The following is a 19,614-nucleotide window of genomic DNA, read 5'->3' as shown; positions in this document are numbered from 1 at the left end:
AACACCGTTTCAAATTTTAGTAAATTATATCTTTAGCAAAATTATGAGTTCTAACCACAAGCAAAATGGGCTTGAGTGCAACCCAATGAGAACTACCTCTACCCCTCACATGGTGGCTCATCCATCAGTTTCCTGCACTATTGCTGAGTCCAGAGTGCTGCGTCACAGGGAACTTGTCCTCCAAGTCTCCTCTGAACCCCAAGCTCAACTCCTTATAGCAGGTAGCTCTGCAGACTGAGGGAACACAGGTGCACAGAGAAAGGCAAAGGGACTGCTGACTGTCACTCAGAGACGGACGGGGACAGAAGAGATGACCGAGGGCATCCCCCAGGGATCAAGGCACAGAGGAAGAGGGACCTCGTTCCACACAGGAGCTGAGCTCAGCTCCTGCAGGTCACGGCATGGCTCCCGGGGCCCACGGTGGAGGGCCTGTGGGCAGGGGTCCTGAGGGCAGTGCCAGGGCCAGGCTCCAGTGTGGCACAACACTGGATGAGGGTGAGGTGGCTGGACTTCCAACGCATCCACTGATGGGAGTGGCTTTTAGCAGCGCCACCCTGAGACCGCTAAGCCTGCCAGTGGGGAGGGAGGCCTCTGCCCAGAGACAGTCCAAGAGTCACATACTGGCACGGGGGCACTCAGCTTCAAAGGCGACCTCTGCCATGGGCTTACCTCTTTCCTGACTGCCAGATACAGCAAAGCCCTGCTCATGCTGACAACAGCTGGGATCTTCTGATATAACTCAGTTCCATCAAACTACTCAGTGGATAACAAATTCTGGGTGAATAAAAAAATGTCGAAGTTAAAATTTTCACTTATGAGTCAGAAGGCACTTCAAAATTGCAGAGCCACAGGGCCACTGTGAGCAGGCCAGGAGCCCCTCCACAGGACCGATGGAGAAGCCAGGAGACTGGGCCACAGGTCTGACCTGACAGTGTCCTGGCCATTTGGTTAAATGGATCTCTGATATTCGCTGGTCTGTCACCGACCTCGCGGAGCCCAGCACACAGCACAGAACGACACACAGTGCGTCTGCATTCTGAATAAAGGGGATTTTGCTGTATCATGGCAGCCGATCAAACATCCTCAGTGAGTCTGCTATCTGACTCTAGGGAAAGCTCAGAAACTCGAGTCACACACTGAAGAGGTCACGAGGTGAGAGGCCCAGGACGCATCGAGCACGCCTCTCTAGTCACCTGACCACCTCGCCCACCCACACTCAGGGCCTGCAGAGCAGCGTGGAGTTCGGCCACACTGACCAGCACGGGCTCGGGACTGTCTGCATGGAGGATCACAGGCTCTCCAACCAGACACTGCCAACTGGAAGCCTGAGGCAGCCTGCGCGGTGGAGGGGCCGGGCCTCCCCTCGGCGCCCCCACTGCCGGCGGGCACCTCACCTGGACCAGGCGCTCTGGCCACAGCACAAACGCTGCAGGCACACACCTGCCGGGGAGCCGCAACCCAAGCCTATCACCCACGGCCCGGTCTGCGGTACTCTGAGGTAGTTCCTTAACTCAGGATGCCTGTTACCTACTCTCTCAGAATTCGGGACATGTGGGAAATAGCAAAACACCCATGCATCGCTTTCATCACAAGTCACTGTGAGTGAGTGCAAAACAAAGGAAACTTGAGTTGCTTTATTTAGCTTCCAATTTCTGGGAGGCTCAAGAGTTTTAAGTATCCTGGACAACAAAAGAAAATAAGACTGTGCTTACAGACCTTTTTCTGCCATGTTCCTTCTTCAGGACTGCTACTTTATTGTTGCCCTTTCTGTTACATGGGTGTACACATCAGGTGTTAAAAGGGACAATGCATTCTACAACTGAGCACCACTTTCTGTAACCGAACAGGCAAAGAATCACACTGAACATCAGCATCTGGCAGTATTTTTTGGAAAAAAAAAAGTGACTAAAATGGGTTTAAATTGATTAACACTATTAAATCACATCTAATATTTGATACTACATGATTCAATACAGCTATACGATACAATTATACAAAATGTGTTAACATCAAAGAATACAACCAAAATTAAGATAGCAAACAAAACCTATATAACTTTTTTTTACAGGAAAATACTTTTGAAGTATGCATGTAACTGCCCATTCTTTTAAAGAAAATCTACTGCAAGCAAAGTTATCAACCTCCAGAAAAATCACACATAGCATTACTAAGCATATCCCCAAAAAGTGTACAATATGCACACTTGGAAAATACAAAATTAAAAAAATTGTAAGCAACAGGTGAGCTTCATATTTATAAGAATGTGAAAAGAAGTCCCATTTTTAGCACTGTTGTATAAAGAATTGTCTTTTGATGCGAAGTTCATGAGTTGTCCTCCTGTTGGGACCACACTTTACAAAAACACCGTGTTTTTGAAACGAGATTACAGAGCAAGATAGAGCATCTTAGCAATGTCATCTTTTTAAAGTTTTTCTGAATTTTTTACTACTTTATCAAAACATGTCCCTTAGGTGTGTAGGATTCATTTTTAAAATTCTTCCTAGAAACAATATACAAAGGAGAGGCGTGTTTATTCCCAACCATACTCCTGGGAGAAGCTTCCTGAGGCCCAGGGGGCTTCTCTCTTCTCACTGGTTGTTTTTGGCCTTGGCATGTGTTAGGATGTGAGATTTCAGGTTAGTTGACTGAGCAAACTTCTTATTACAACCGTCGAAGGGGCACACATAGGGCCTGTCTCCGGTGTGGATGCGCACGTGTGTACGCAAATTGAAGTCCAGTGAAAAGCGTTTCCCGCAGCCTTCGAATGTGCACTGTCGAGGAGAGACCAGAGGTCAACCACGAGACAACTGACCAGACCCCCAGGGGTCAGTGTCTCTCTGCTTCGGGAAGAACAGCTCTTTGTTTTAGCCAATGCCTTCCCTCTCTGCCCTGGGTGAACTTTCTAGATACTTCTAAGTAGTGGGCAGGGATCTCTAGGCCTGCATGCTGGACAACCCCTAACACCCACCCCCACCCCCCATGTTCTAAACCCAGCGTAAGAGAAACACTTGGTAGAATGGCAAGAACCTGGAGCCTCAGTGCTTCTACCAGCTGAAAGGCAGACGGTCACGGAAGTTCGGGGTATCAGTTACCAAACGGCCCATGCCAGATTTACTCGCTGCACCGCTGGCCGGCCACTCTCTCAGCGGTGACCTAGACCCACCACAAACAGCGGCATCTTAGAAGTTCCCCGTCAGTCAGTCGTTGGAGCCACCAGCCAATTCTGCTTTTTACTCTGCTGCGCTCCAGCCCAGGCGACCCTCCCAAGGGACTCACCAGAGACCACTCTCCTTCCTCACTAGGAGCAACAGTGAGACCCCGGGCGTGTGGGTGTGGCCCCTGCATGCTCCCCACAGGGCCCAGACCCGCACGGCAGTGTCAGAGGCAGAAGGAGCCGGCTCTACCTGAAAGGGCTTCTCTCCAGTATGAACCAGTTGGTGTCGTTTTAGTTTGGAGCTCTCCACGAAAGCTTTGCCACACTCTGCACAGACGTGGACTCGGGGGCCGTGGGTGTGCAGATGCTTTCTCATGGCAGAGTTATCCCTGAACATCTTTGTGCAGCCCTTAAAACAGAGAGAGCAGCTTAGAGGGTCACACTGCACACCGCCAGGACGACGCAGCCCAACAGCCTTTCTGACCAGACTCGGCAAAGCCACCCCCGCCTGTGCTCTACTTAGCGTTCCCGCAGGACGTTACTTTAGACAACAGACAGCTGGGAAAGGCCTTATCATCTAATGCAAACCCTTGTTTTACAGATGAGGAAACTGAGGCTTAGAGATGTCATGAAGTAGACTTGCCCAGGGTCACACTACGAGAGGCAGCCGGGCTGGGAGTGGAACCCCGCATCCTGGCTTCCAGCTCCCCCACGGCCGCCTCACCCTGCTCCGCCAAGATGAAGTAACGGAAGCACCGAGATAAATGGAGTTAAATGACGGCAGTCCACCACTACCTTGGGTGGGCCCCATAGTCTGTGCCGCGACAATGGGCTGTCATTCTCCATCGCCTACTGTTCCCTCTTCTCTCTGCCTCTTTCCCCTCTTGACAGAGAAAGAAGCAAGAGGGCCTCCAAGGAATGGCAGCTACAGAAGAAATTGATTTTGTGAGACACGAGGCAAAGGAAGAGGCAGGCAAACGGACGCCAGAGCGGGCAAGGCGGTGGGCGGCGGTGCTCGGGGAAGCAGGCTCGGACGATTTCTCTGCAGTCGCTGCCCAGCAGTGGAGCGGATGGCAGAAACGTGAGGCAGTACGACAGAGGGGGAGCACAGGCCACCACCCGACAGCTTCCCAGGCAACAGGGAGGGAAAGCCACAGCACCGGCACCTTGACTTCTAAGCCGAGTTTCCGTTTTGAAAATGGAATTTTAAACAATGCAATTGGAAAAGGAGTACACAGAGAAGCCAGAGAAATGGCAGGCAGTTAGGGCCCAACTGTTTTCAAATGCTTATCTTTCTCCAATTGTTGATTTGAAAAAATTCTTTACTCCATTCCTAACTCCCCTCCCTCTGTTTCTCTGAGGCTATGAGATAAAGCAGATCCCCAACCAGCACCTCTTCAGGTTTTTCTTTCATTTCAAGACTACATTTGAAAACAATTAGGTGCCCTTCTAGAAGCAACACACAATTAACAGGGTAATAAGAAAACCGTGAAGGAAATGATCAAGTCTTTACTTGAGTTATTTAGCAACATCCAAAATCATTTACAAACTTCAACCACAGCCTGGGTTCCCATAATGGTCCCTGGGTTAGATGCGACCACTGTCTTCAGATTAAGACTGACTTGCTAAGGAGCCAGAAGAAGGCAGGCCCTGACCAGTGCAGTCAGCAGCAGTAATAATGTGGACATCGCTCCCGACACGGTACCATTCCAGTACGGAAACACAGACTTCCCCAAACGACAAAGCGAAGTCTTTTGAATTTAAAAACCAGACATTCTAGTTCCTCACTTAATCTATGACAGCGTAAATAGAAAGTGTCAGTGGCTTAGACGCTCTCTGTCACCTCATTACCGGTGGGTGGGCACCTCCCCCTAGCATTACTTACTTTATGAGGGCAAGCTATTGTTCTTGGAGCATCATCTTCTTTAATTTTTCTTGGCTTCATTCTTATCAAAACAAAAAACAAACAAAAAAAAAAGAGAGAGAGAGAGAGAGACAGGTTTGTAGGAGTGGGTACACTCAACTGGCATCAATCATATATAGTCCCTGCACGTTTTCCTGCCAGGTACCCAAACCAAGCCGACGGCGTGCTCCCAGGAAGGAGACGGGATGAGAACTCACTCGCTGAGTGCCGACCCTGGGAAGAGTGCTTCCCATTTTAGACAAGGATGCTGATGCTGAGAAAGGCTGAGCCGCTGCCATGGTCCCTCAGAGCGAGTGGGCTGTTGCGGCTCGAAATGCACTGGGTCTATGTGCTTCAAACACCTGCTCGTCACGCTAAACCCTTCCGACATACAGAAGACCCACAGCTGAGACAACCACAGACCAACCTCCTGGTGGGAGGCAGGGCGTGGGACCCCACAGCAGCAGCTGCTGTGCCATCACCCGGGCCTGACAAAAAGGGCGTGTCTGGGATGTGTAGACTGCTCTCCACCTGCCGCCCCTTGGTGGCTCAGACACCAGCAAAGCCACGAGCTGCTTGATACATGCACATAAAACCTCTCTCGAAGGAAACACTGGGCACTTCAGGGAGGTGCCCACAGGGACAGGTGGGACACACACACACACATTCCTGCCTTCTGTGTAGCTTCTCTCCGTGGAGATGTGAGGGACGGTGCAGATTTCCAAACGCTACGAGCATTTATTTTATACAACAGAGGTCTCTGGCCTGCCTCAGGACGGGGGCTTGGGAAGTTCCCCCATGTGACAAGAGACCTGGTGAGGCGGCTGTTCCGGGAGGCCTGGGTGAGGCCGTGTGCGACAGCGCGCTGAGCTGCTAGCTTACCTACCTGCTCTTTCCACCAAATCAACGGCTGGTCTTTTGACAAAGCTTTTTTTGCACGCATTCCCTACAGATCTGTGTGTGGTAGAGGGGTGCAGGATAACTAGAAAAGCTTTCAGTTTGTGACAGATTTTTCTTCCTGTCCCTAATTCTGCCATCTCACATCTCTCTACAGGGCTCATGTTTAATAAATACACTAAGTCGATGGTTCCCTAATGACTGCAGCTGATTTACCCTTTTATTACACAAGAACGTTTCTGCCACCTTTGAGCTGACCAAACCCTAACAAGACCCTTCTTCACAGCTGATCTGTGAAAGGCTTCCTGGTTCTCGTACTTCACAGAATCTGAGTTCATGAGGTCCCCTGGTTCAACTGTCCACGCCTGGGGGAGCCTGAGCAGCAATGAGTGTGGCAGCCACCACCACTCCAGGGAGCTTGACCAAGCTCTTTTCTGCTATAAATTTTACAAGACATTTTCAGTCGGGTACCCCCCAACCCCAACCCTGTGGACACTCCTTCTCTCCTCTAAGTTGATCACCATATCAGTTGGCAAAATTTCTTAAGGGCCTGTGTGTACAAGGCTCTGGACTGGCCTTTGTCATCTTAAACAGCAACAGATCCTGGAGTCTTGGCCTGAGTCCACAAAACTAGGCAGGGCACAAATTCAGCGCCACTGCGCCACCTGCAGGGATCACTTTGAAAAACAGATTCACAAATACTTTTCATTCTACCTAAATATCAATAACCTAAAAATAAGAACCAAGTTTCCAGTTTTCCCATTTAAGAATGTGGATTCTCATCCCAGGGGCAGGCAGTGTGGAGCAGCAGGTTAAGCAGCCATGTCCCATATCTGAGTACCTCAGATTAAGTCCTGTCTTTGCTTACAATCCAGCTTCCTGCTAATGCACACCTGGGGAGGTGGCAGATGATGGCAAGTCCTTGAGCCCCTGCCACCCACATGGGAGTTCAGGGCTCATGAACTTCAGCCTGGCCCAGCCCTAGATGTTGTGGGCATATGGGGAGTGAACCAGCGCAGAGAACATCTCTCCTGTGTCAATCTGCCTTTCAAATAAATAAAGACAACATTCTCTGATGGTTCTATGGAAACATTCTCTGTTGACTGTGCAGATGGCTACATGTGACTGTGTTTGCCTAAATTCATTAAGAGTGCACACCTCAAAGAGGGTGAAATCTATGGTGCAGATTACTTGATAAACCTGATTTAAAGATGCCCCTGCATATCTTTTCTCAGAATTAGTCCTAGAACTTAGTTTCAAGAGGTTTGCTTGCTTGTTTGCTTATTTATTTATTTCTACTTGAAAGTCAGCACTAGAGGAAAAGGAAGGAGAGCTGGAGAGAGCTCGATCTATCTTCCACCGCCGATTCACTCCCAAATGCCTGCAGGAGCAAGGAACCCCATCAGGTCTCCCATGCAGGGGCCCAAGCCCTTGAGCCATCACCTGCTGCTCCCAGGAGCCTCTGTCAGGAAACTGGGTGGGAAGCGGAGGAGCTGGGACCCAAACATCCTCTGCTATAGGTTGCAGGCATCCCAAGTAGTCGCCTAATGTGCAACACCTGCCTCAGAACTTATATATTTTTAAAGATCTATTTATTTCAAAGGCAGAACGACAGAGAGGGAGGCATCTTCCAAACTCTTTCAACAGCCAGGGCTAGGCCAGGAGCCTGGAACTCTCTCCGTGTCTTCCACATGGGTGGCAAGGACCCAAGTATTGGGGTCACCATCTGCCATCTTCCCAGGCACATCAGCAGAGAGCTGTATCAGAAGCAGAGGAGCTAGGACCCTATCTAGTGCCCTCATTTAGGATTCGGGCACCCCAAGTGGCTGCCAGCCTGCTGCACCACAACATTCACCTCTCAGAACTTTACTTTTTTTTTTTTTTGGACAGGCAGAGTGGACAGTGAGTGAGAGAGAGAGAGAAAGGTCTTCCTTTGCTGTTGGTTCACCCTCCAATGGCCGCCGCGGCCGGCACGCCGTGCTGATCCAATGGCAGGAGCCAGGTGCTTCTCCTGGTCTCCCATGGGGTGCAGGGCCCAAGCACTTGGGCCATCCTCCACTGCACTCCCAGGCCACAGCAGAGAGATGGCCTGGAAGAGGGACAACCGGGACAGAATCTGGTGCCCCGACCAGGACTAGAACCCAGTGTGCCGGTGCCGCAAGACGGAGGATTAGCCTAGTGAGCCGCGGCGCCGGCCAGAACTTTACTCTTTAAGACATTTTATCATGGAAAATTTTAAGTACACTCGAAACAAAGAACAGTACCATTTACCAGACTCTTGATTATTTTTCATTATTGTGATAATTTTTCCTAAAGTCATTTTCAAAATGTGTGCTAGTATTTTAGTTTAAAACGCATTTGGACAGACACCTTTGGACTTGGGGAATAGCGAAGAAGCTATGGCGGCTGCCTGTACGTAAGCCCCTGCAAGTCGTCCTCACTACAGGGCAACAGATCTGGCACCTGTGTCGGTGTTGCTTACTTTCTGCTTGGCTGCACACACAGAAAGGGTATTTTTCTAAAAAGGGTATTTTTCTAAAAAAGTATACTCACACTGGAAGTTCTGTGCAGACCAAAATCAGATGCTACCACTCAGTACATCTCAACCCTCCCAAACTGTCACCTGTGTTCTTAAGGCAGAGACAGCGAGGACACCAGTACAGCCACTCTCAACAAGACGAGGCATGTGACCCGGGGCTGACTTCTATCAGCCGTAGACCTTGAGCAAACCACCCAACTTCTCAGGCTCGGTTTCTGACTCTGTAGAAGGGTGTAAAAAGCCTCCACTTTAGAGCTGTTGGGATTAGAGGAGCCCTGGGACGTGGCAGCCATCACCACCACGGGCTGTGTGTTACATGGGCCTAATTAAGAACAAGGTCAGTCTTTTTTTTTTTTTTTTTAATTTTTTTGACAGGCAGAGTGGACAGTGAGAGAGAGAGACAGAGAGAAAGGTCTTCCTTTGCCATTGGTTCACCCTCCAATGGCCGTCGTGGCCGGCACACCGCACTGATCCGAAGCCAGGAGCCAGGTGCTTCTCCTGGTCTCCCATGGGGTGCAGGGCCCAAGCACTTGGGCCATCCTCCACTGCACTCCCTGGCCACAGCAGAGAGCTGGCCTGGAAGAGGGGCAACCGGGACAGAATCCGGCGCCCCGACCGGGACTAGAACCCTGTGTGCCGGCGCCGCAAGGCGGAGGATTAGCCTAGTGAGCCGCGGTGCCGGCCACAAGTTCAGTCTTAACAAAAATATTTTGCCAGCTGTTAGAAGGTTCTGATGTCCCAGACCACCCTTCTAGCTAGAGGACTGAGAGATGGAGAATGGTTACAGCAGAAGGCTTTCCTCACTTTATTACAGTCCATGCAGGAGCCAGGCCCCTGACCAGACATTTCCTTCCTGCTTCAATAAAAATGGAAGCCTCCACTCCCTATGACCAACTGCTCTTTGTGACACCTCGTAAAGGCACGTGCAGAAGGGACAACGCTGTGAAGATGGGATCCCCACAACTCGAACCTGCAGCAGCTTCCTGGCCCAACTTCAGCAGAACATTGAACAAACCAAAAGTCCCAACTGACAGACCTGCAAACGTCCCAGAAGCAGAGACAAAATAATTGGAGCAGTGATTCTTTAATACAAAATTAAAGCCCTTCCCTGCCAAACAGGCTTAGTTAACTTTTAGGCCAGCGTGACTGTCCCATGCTTGTGGGGACGAAGGCCTCACCAGACACAGTTACCCCCTGCAAGCACGATTCAGCTCCCTTCTTGTGCAGACAGCGATGCCTCAGACAAAACAAAGTGGGTTCAACGAACACGTCCTAAATGACACAGGATACACTCCTGTGGTACTACTGCAGAGGGTTTTAAAAAAATGTTGACTTTACTTTCACCTACTTGAAAACCACGGCAACAGAGAGGGTGGGAAAGATCTTCCATAACACCCACAACAGCCAGGGCAGGGCAGGTGGAGGCCAGGACCCAGAACTCTCCAGGTTTCTCACAGGGTGGCAGGGCCCCGAGCAATTGGGTCATAATCTGCTGCCTGCCAGGATGCATTAGCAGGAAGTCTGACGAGAAATGGAGGAGATGAAGTCAGACTGGGTACTGTGACAGGGAAGGCAGGCGTCCTGAATGGCAACCTGAGCCACTGCTCCAAAATGCCCACCCCGTCAAAGCGTTTTCAGGTATTCCCATCTGCACCATCACATTTCATCCTTACGTAAGTCATGTCAAAGTCTCAGTATGGGCAGCGATTAAAAAAGTAGTAATAACCAATCTGGGATTGGTCTAACGACTCTACTCTAACCCTCCCACACGAAAGGTTTTCAAAGGGCTAACGAGTGAATGAAGCACACACAAAGACTTGATCAGGAACTACAACTCGCTGTGTCTCACCCACTGACCACTTCGAGGCGCTCACTAAACAGACTGGAGGAAAGAACTGTCCCATGGTCCCACCTGCCCAGTGAGTCATCATTTCTTATACCTGCCTACCCACACCTCTAAATGAATTACTAAGCAGTCCATGCTGAGGGCAACAGGCACCTGAAACATTCTGAGGTCAGTTTCAAGTCCAGCCCAGCACCTCACAAAGGAGAAGAGGGCAAAGCAGCTGACCTCCTTCAGCCAACAGTGTGGGGCTCAAATGCTGCCTGGAGTCACAGACCAGAGGGGATGAGGGGATGAGGCCAACAGAGCCAGTCTTGTGGGCCTTCACCAACAAGGAGGTGGTGTGGCCCACAATAGTTCCACTATCCAAGGTTTCTTGCCACCACCACTGCCCAACTGGAGAGATTTACTGAAATGCCATGTGAGAGGGAACACGTCCTACCCTCAACCCACTACAGTGCCCAGACCCTGTATCTTCACTGTCCATACCTGTCCAGTCGAGCAGGAGCTCATCCTATTCTATAAACAGACTGCAGGACTGACCGTGCTGGGATCACACTTAGGAGCTCCTTCCCTTCACCAGTGACAAACTACACCCCGTTTGAGGGCAGTGGCTTCCTACTCCTTAGCTAGACCCCCGTGCAGGGATTTTCTGATTGCCTTTTTTCTGGAGACTCTTTCTCACACCATCAGGTTACTTACTCACTCTGTCCACCAACAAATCAAAGGGCTCTCAAGACCTGCTGACTTCCTGTGCTGCACGGAACACATTTCTAGCCTGCTGTACCGCTGTCCTGGGTTCCACTGCCAACTTTTCCTCCCAACAGTCACCGGCTTAAACTCCTCAGGACATGCAGGAGGGTATATATAAGGAATCCTTGCATCTCTGAAACAGTTCTTCTTAAAAATGCTTTATTTATTTTCAGCTAGAGCACAGGAGGGGAGGAAGGAGGCAGAGAGAGAGGGAGGGAGGGAAGAGGATGTAGATGAGAGAGATAGAGACAGAGAAACTGATTAATTAATCTTGAGATCGTCCATCTGCTGGTTCATCCCAAAAAACCATAACCGGCAGGGAAAGGCCAGGCTGAAGCCAAGAGTCTGGAACTCCCTCCAGGTCACCCATGTGTGTGGCAGGGTCTAAACACTCGAGCCATCATCTGCTACCTCTCAGGGTGCACACTGGTAGGATGCTTGCCTGGAAGCGGAGGAGCCAAGATTCTTAACTGCGCTCCACTATGCGATGTGGGTACCCTCAGCAGCAGCTGGACCCCTGCAGCACAATGCCCACCCCAGAGGGTGCTTATCTGACTTTAAGTCTTTATTTGAGAGGCAGGTGGGTGTGTGTGTTGGATGGGAGACAGAGATGAGAGAACTTCCTACTGCTGGTTCACTCCTTAAACGCCCACACTGAACAGCTGGGGCACCAAAGCCAGGAGCTGGGCACTCAACCCAAGTCTTCCACATGAGTGCCAGGAGCCCAATCACCTGGGACGTCTGCTGCCCCCCAGGGTTCGTATCAGCAGAAAGCTGGAATCAGGAGCCAGAGCCGAGGACTAAACCCCGTCACTGCAACACGGGGTGCAGGTAACCTAGCAGGTGTCCTAACTGTCATGCAAAGGCCCACCCCTGACTGCCATTTTTTGCCAATGTATTCCACTGATAGGTTTGCTGGCTGAAGGCAGAGTTAGATAGTGAGAGAGAGAGAGACAGAGAGAAAGGTCTTCCTTTTTCTGTTGGTTTACCCCCCAAAATGGCCGCTGCGGCTGGTGTGCTACGCCGAGCCAAAGCCAGGAGCCAGGTGTTTCCTCCTGGTCTCCCATGTGGGTGCAGGGCCCAAGCACTTGGGCCATCCTCCACTGCCTTCCCGGGCCACAGCAGAGAGCTGGACTGGAAGAGGAGCAACCGGGACAGAATCCGGCGCCCCGACCGGGACTAGAACCCGGTGTGCCGGTGCCGCAGGCGGAGGATTAGCCTAGTGAGCCATGGCACCGGCCAGGATTCTATGTTTATAGTAAATACAGTTTCTCTCAGAACACTGCTTTATTGTCTTCCACATCTCACTGCTTCTACCCTGTGTTCTTCAAAACCCTCCCCAACCCTCTGTTCCTCCACTATTACTCTGATGTACGCTGTCAATGTCTCATTCCTCTTTCTGCTGGGCCTTCTAGAAGCTCCTGGACGGGCTGTCAGGATGCTGTATTCTCCTGAGTCTCTACCCGCCGTCTGAATGACCCTTGCACTCTGTCACTGGCCCTTCTATCCTCTCCCAAGATTCAATGCTGGTTTCTTTTCTTCCCAAAACCTCCCCTCTCAGAGCCTACTTACCCCTTCCGTGCTTTCAGCCACCTATCATTAGATGGCTTGGCCCCAATCACTTCCTAAAGCCTTCTCAAGTCCAACGTGGAGGTTTTATTATCACCACCTGAAACCAACACTGTTTGCCCTGAATCCCAAGCTGGAAGCTTCTCTGAATTTTCTCCATCACTCAATGAGTGAAGCTTTTATTTATTTATTTGTTTATCTGAAAGTCAGAGCTACAGAGAGAAGGATCTTCCACCTATCTGCTGGTTCACTTCCCAGATGGCCACAACGGCCAGGGCTGGGCCGGGAGCTTCATCTGCATCTCCTACATGGGTGGCAGGGGTTCAAACACTTGGGCCATCTTCCACTGCTTTCCCCAGGCTATTAGCAGGGAGCTGGATCAGAAATGGAGCAGCTGGACTCGACCTGAACCAGCACCCATATGGGCTGCCGGTGTTGCAGATGGTGGGTTTACCCACATCGCCAGCCCCAGGAGTGAAGTTTTTAATGTCAATCTTGACTCCCCCTCCAGACACAGTCAAGTCAACCTGCTCCCAAAGCTTTCCCACTGATTCTTTACCCCATGACTGCCCTAATTCCAGTCCAGGCTTTTACTAGCTCTTGTTCAACTGACCTCACACCTTCCTGCCTCTACCTACACCAATCCAACCTGGGTGTGGCTGCGGACACTTCTCCCAAATTACAGCTCTGGGCACGCACCCCCCCTACCCCCCCACCCCACCCCCGCTCAAGACCCTCTAGCAGCTGCTCACTGCACACTTAACGAGCGCACATACTCTGGCACAGTATCCATGACACAGCCTTAACCGTCCTGCCACAACAGATTAGATTGAGAGTGTGTGTGTGTGTGTGTGTGTGTGTGAGGGTCTTCAGACAGTTCACGGAGGGGCAGGCTTATGGTACAGTGGGTTTAGTGATGCTTCCAGCCCCAGCTCCTCGACTTCCAATATCTCTGCCAACAGATCTGGGAGGTAGCAGATGACGGCTCCAGCATCAGGGCTCATGTCACTCACACACACAAGACCTAGACAGAGTTCCTGGCTCCTGGCTTTGGCCTGGTTCAGTCTTGGCTGATGGAAGGTCTCTTTCTCCTTTTGTCATTTGCCTTTCAAGCAGATGAAAATAGATAAACATTTAAAAGTTCAGGGAAGTAATTATTATGAAAAACTTTATGGATTTTCAAAATTTCTGCATTAAAAAACTTTAAATTTCATTCCTCTAGACTTTCTGAAGCACCCTTATATAACCCCACAGCTAGTTTCATAGAAGAGAAAAAGTAAAAGAATCCTCTCCATCAAACGTAAGGACATTCTCAAACCCATTTGGGTAGGTGGGAAACTGAGGTTGAGTGTCAGGAGCTGCCCACTTTTAAAGGCAAAGCTACAGAGAGGGAAAAGGAAGGAGACAGAGAGATCCATGTGCTGGTTCACACCGCACGCAAATGGCCGTAACAGTCAGATCTGGGACAGGTTAAAGCCAGGAGGCAGGAACCCTATCTGGATCTTCCATTTGGGTGGCAGGGGCCCAAGTACTTGGGTTATCTTTCGCTGCTTTTCTAGGTGTATTAGCAGGAAGCTGGATCGGAAGTGGAACAACCAGGACTCAAACTGGCACCCTGATATTGGATGCAGCATTGTAAGCAGTTCGACCCAGTGCGCACAACACTGACCCCCAACTGTGTCCCTAGAGGATGCGGGATCACAAAAACCTTTCCTCCTGAGGCTGCCCTCGGCTAAATTTCTTGAGTTGTCTCAGGCTCTGTTCAACCCCAGGCAGGCAAAGAGATGAGGCCTTACGTTCCAGAGTTTATGAGTTTATTTTGTTTAAAATGTGCACAGAGCAGCCACGTGGGAACGTAAGGATAGCTATTTCAATACACTGTGTGCAACTTTATCTACTCAGAAGCAACACCAATTCTGGAACCCAAGTGTGTTTGCTGCATCTCATTGTCTGCTGCCACTCACATTAATAGCAGAGTTACTACTAAAAATAAAATGCTTTTGTTTTCAGAAGTTTCCCTAGAGAAAAGTACAAGCCATCATTGTGACTCAGGCACAAAGGAAACATGGCTGGCAAGACTCAAGCACTTTCTATAATTAAAAGCAAGAAAAGTTCTGACAACTTACCTAGCGAATTCGGCCAGTTGTTTAGGATCTGAGAGGTCAATGCCAGGGATCCCTCCCGGAGGAAGCTTCTTCCCTGTCATGTACTCTGAGTAGTCAGGAGGTGAGTTCTCTCCAATGATCTGTTCTTCAACCACTGTCTCGTGGTCAATGTCTTTTTTTTCATCTGAAACACATGAGATTATCTTAGCTGAGTAAATAGGTTTTATAAACTGTGAGGACCCCCGCTCCTCTCTGCCCTCTTGCAGTTCACTGCCAGCACCTTCGCCACTGCACTTTCCCGGTCCCAGCCCACTGCTCTAACACTCATTTTCAGCTTCCTTGATTCTCCTCCTCCATCTCCGAGTTCTGCTTTTTAGACACCACACACATCTTACACTTCCGACATGGTGGAACTGACTCGAATCGGACTTCCTGGCTCTCAGCCCTTGGCTCGCCTCGTCTGCCTTCTCACTCCAGCTGTGCAGGTTTCAGCTCTGCAGTGAGAGATGGACCACCCAGCCTAACCTGGACTGTACACACAGTCACCACCGACAACAACTTGTAAGCATGGCTGTGTTCCACAATGGCAAGTTCTGCAACAGCAGGAAAGTTGGTCCATTTTGGTTCCAAGTCTCACCAAAGTCTGGATATAGCTGACTCTCTATAACTGTATGTACGCGTGTTATTGCCATCTCAAATCAAACAGGCTTAAAACGCAGTGTGGGCTCCACGTATTAAACCTCCTGTGTTCTAGGCACCACTGAATACCTTTAAAAGGTCTTGTCTCAGGGCTGGGGCAGTGGCTCAGGTTAACGCCCTGGCCTGAAGCAATGGCATCCCGTATGGGCGCCGGTTCAAGACCCAGCTGCTCCACTTCTGATCCAGCTCTCTCCTACGGCCTGGGAAAGCAGTGGAAGATGGCCCAAGTCCTTGGGCCCCTGCACCTGCATGGGAGACCTGGAAGAAGCTCCTGACTCCTGGCTTCAGATCGGCACAGCTCCGGCCGTTGTGGCCAACTGGGGAGTGAACCAGCGGATGGAAGACGTCTCTCTCTCTTCTCTCCTCTCTCTGTAACTCTTTCAAATAAATAAGTGTTAAAAAAAGTCTTCTCTCTGTGACCCACCTTGGTTCTTATTATCTCAAACCTAAAAGACAATAGGAGCTTAGCTGGTTTTTACAGTTCTGTTGTTCAGCGATGTTGCAAAGGATAAACAGGTACAGAAACCTTACTGAAACACCTTCACTCACGGTGCTACACAGATCACTTTGGTGACATTCCGTGTCCTGTGCTATCTGTTCCCCTTCAACACACGCAGTACCTTCTATTTCTCCTTGGCTTTTTTTTTTTTTTTTTAAGATCATTTATTTGAGAGGCAGACCCAGGAGGAGATGGAGAGAAGAAAGAGGGGGAGGAAGGGAGAGGGAGAGAGAAGTCTATCCCCTGTTTCACTCCTCAAATGGCCGTAATGGCCTGAAGCCAGGAGCCTCCTTCAGGTCTCCCCCACTGGACAGGGAGGGGCCCAAGCACTTGGGCCATCCTCTATTGCTTTCTCAGGCCATAGCACAGAGCTGGATCAGAAGTAGAGCAGCTGGGACTCGAACCAACGCCCATTCGCCAGCACTGTAGGTGGCGGCTTTGCCCACTATGTCACAGCGCTGGCCCCTGCTCCTTTTCCCATCTAGCTCTCTGCAGTGGCCGGGAAAGCAGTGGGAGACCTGGAAGAAGCTCCTGGCTCCTGGCTCCAGCTGTTGCGGCCATCTGGGGAGCGAACCAGCGGATGGAAGACCTCTCTCTCTGCCTCTGCCTCTCTGTAGCAATGCCTTTCAAATTAAATAAATAAATAAATAAAAGAAAAAAAAGAAAAAGAAAAGGAGCAGCCGGGACATGACTGGCACCCATATGGGATGCTGTTGCTGCAGGAGGCTTAGCTAACTATGTCACAGCCCTCCCCCCACGTTTAAAGAGTTACTTATTCTAAAGGCAGAGTTAGAAAGAGGGAGAGAGAGAAATCTCCCATCTACCCGTTCTCTCCCCAGATGGCTGCCAATGGATGCATCTGGGCCAAGCTGAAGCAAGAGCCAAGACTCCACCCTGGTCTTCCACACGGGTGGCAGGGGCCAAGTACCTGGGCCATCTTCTGCTGCTGCACCAAAGCACATCAAGGAGCTGGATCAGAAGTGGAGCAGGTAAGACTGGAACTGGCTCAACCCGCTGTGCCGCAACGCCGGCCCCTTTCCTTTGCCTTTTTCCCTTTTCCACCCAGCCTGTTTCTCTCATGAGCTCATTCACAAGTGCCTGGCGGGAGGCACTCAGTAAGCATGATCTCGCACTTCCTCTCTGAAGCCAGTGTCTCCTCCAGAGCCTCACTCAGATTCTCTAAGGGCCTGCTGATCCTATCTCTCCAGCCTCGGATTCCTACCTTTTCTTTGAACTTCTAGATTACTTCCTATTGATAAGACTAACAGAGTCTAACTCATTTCATTTTGAACTTTTGTTGGCCTTGCCTCATGCTGGAGTGGAAGTGCCCAGAGGCCAAAAATATCCTACCACCCTGACGCTTAAAGCAGAAAATAGGTGCTGATTTTCAGCACTAACCCAAACTCTGGTTCTCCAACAAACCGTTTTACAGAGAGCAGTAACACAGTATCTTTCCGAAGTTAAAGGTGACTTGTTCAAACCTTTCTACCCCTGTTACAAAACAAGACCCAGGAGGCCGGCGCTGTGGGGTAGTGGGTTAAAGCTCTGGCCTGCATCCCATATGGGTACCAGTTCAAGACCCGGCTGCTCCACTTCTAATCCAGCTCCATGCTAATGAGCCTGAGAAAGCAGTGGAAGATGGCCCAAGTCCTTGAGCCCCTGAATCTATGTGGGAGACCTGCAAGAAACTCCTGGCCTGGCCTTGGTCATTTGGGCCATACGGGGAGTGAACCAGTGGATGGAAGACCTCTCTCTCCATCTCTACCTTTCAAATAAATAAATAAATAAATATATCTTAAAAACAAAAACAAACAAACAAAAAAAAAAACAAGCAAATCCTACAACTGATGTCATTACCAAAAACTAAGTATACCGAGTTGACTGTTTAAAGCTCTCTGGCATCAGAACAAACAAGAAGACTGAATGCAGGTTCAAGTAGTTGTTATCCTGCTACTAAGTGGCAGAAGTCTACATCTAAAACCTAAGTATTTCACCGTTAAGCTGGAGTGCCTCTTATTTGGAACCAGGAAGAACAGGAGAGCTACAGATGAAGATGAAGGAACCCACATTAATAATGATAGCCACAGTTACTGACTGGGACTCTGCATTGCAGCTAGATTCTTTCATCCCATTCCCTTTCCCAGGGTACCCTCCCCCCACTCATTCTGCTTTCCCCTTCAATCTCTCTAACCCAGGCACAACTACCACGACATCAAAACTTGCAGGTGCATACAAACGCATAAAGGGAAGGGAGCTCTTTCTCTTCACTAATGTGTATTTTTGATTCAAGAATCATATCAGGTTGAGAATCACAATTGTGAACAGCAAGTGATGTCTTAGTCTATCAGGCTACTACAACAAGAATGGCTTATGCAACAGTCATTTCTCACAGTTTAGAGGCTAAAAGTCTAAGAATATGGTGCCCACACGCTTGCGCTCTTGGTGAGGGCCCAGTCCTCCATCTCTGGAGTGACATGGTCAATGCTGCATCTTCACAAAGCAGGGACACTAATCCCATTTAAGAGGGCTCCATCTTCAGACCTAATTATCTTGCAAAGGCACCACCTTTAACATATGAATCAGGAGGGTGGGAATACACTCAGCCTACAGCAGAGGATAGAAAGAAGGCTGAAGCCAGCATGAAGGTCAAACCTGGCATAGTCACCCCCTGCAATGCCAGCATCCCATATGGCCAAGGGTTTGAGACCCAGCTGCTCCACTTCTGATCCAGCTCCCTGCAGTGGCCTGGAAAAGCAGTGGAAGATGGCCTTGGGCCCCTGCACTTCTGTGGGAGACCTGGAAGAAGCCCCCCGGCTCCTGGCTTCGGATGAAAGATTTCTCTCTCTCTCTCTCTCTGCCCGTCTGTAACTCTACTTATCAAATAAATAGATCTTTAAAAAGAAAAGAAAATGTCACACATCACACACTGGAATACCCAAGCACGACTCCCAGCTCTGGCTTGTGACTCTAGCTTCCTGCCAATGCAAACCCTAGACGGCAGTGGTGCTGGTACAATTCTCTGGGTTCCCACCAGCCACACAGGAGACTGGGATGGTATTCCCAGTTCCTGGTTTCAGCCTGGCAGGCATTTAGGGAATAAACCAGTGGATGGGAGCCTCCTTCCTCTTAAATAAATAAAATTTAAAAGAAAGGCATGGGGGGGCTGGCACTGTGGTGTAGTGGGTTAATAAAGCGCTGGCCTGAAGCACCGGCACACCATATGGGTGCTGATTCTAGTCCCAGCTGCTCCACTTCTGATCCAGCTCTCTGCCATGGCCTGGGGAAGTGGTAGAAGATGGCCCAAGTCTTTGGGCCCCTGCACCTGCATGGGAGACCCGCAAGAAGCACCTGGCTCCTGGCTTCGGCTCCGCACAGCTCTGGCCGTTGCGGTCAACTGGGGAGTGAACCAGCAGATGGAAGACCTTTCTAACTCTTTCAAATAAATAAAATAAATCTTAAAAGAAAGAAAGAAAGAAAGAAAGGAAGGAAGGAAGGAAGGAAGGAAGGAAGGAAGGAAGGAAGGAAGGAAGGAAGGAAGGAAGGAAGGAAGGAAGGAAGGAAGGAAGGAAGGAAGGAAAAGAAAAGAAAAGAAAAGAAAAGAAAAGAAAAGAAAAGAAAAGAAAAGAAAAGAAAAGAAAAGAAAAGAAAAGAAA

General features: G+C 49.8%; 1 protein-coding gene across 2 annotated transcripts in view; it reads right to left on the bottom strand.

Moving 5' to 3' along the window:
- Nucleotides 1-1,619: 1,619 nt before the first annotated feature.
- Nucleotides 1,620-19,614, bottom strand: part of YY1 (YY1 transcription factor) — a 33,341-nt gene continuing 15,346 nt past the window's right edge. Inside the window, exons 2-5 of one of the 2 annotated variants that reach the window (XM_051830847.3) lie at nt 14,785-14,947; nt 5,040-5,100; nt 3,405-3,563; nt 1,620-2,771 (exon numbers count right to left, since the gene is read on the bottom strand). In XM_051830847.3, the coding sequence (XP_051686807.1) occupies nt 2,589-2,771; nt 3,405-3,563; nt 5,040-5,100; nt 14,785-14,947 (566 nt within the window). In that variant the 3' untranslated portion in view covers nt 1,620-2,588. Of the gene's footprint in view, nt 2,772-3,404; nt 3,564-5,039; nt 5,101-9,841; nt 10,015-14,784; nt 14,948-19,614 lie in introns of those variants that run through there. The other variant, XM_089322809.1, reaches the window with a different exon arrangement.

This window comes from Oryctolagus cuniculus, chromosome 20 (genome assembly GCF_051225735.1).
Source record: "Oryctolagus cuniculus isolate XC-2025 breed Fujian yellow rabbit chromosome 20, ASM5122573v1, whole genome shotgun sequence".
Lineage (NCBI taxonomy): Eukaryota > Metazoa > Chordata > Mammalia > Lagomorpha > Leporidae > Oryctolagus > Oryctolagus cuniculus.
The sequence above is the reverse complement of the archived record's forward strand: the minus strand, read 5'-3'. Positions and strand labels throughout refer to the sequence as shown.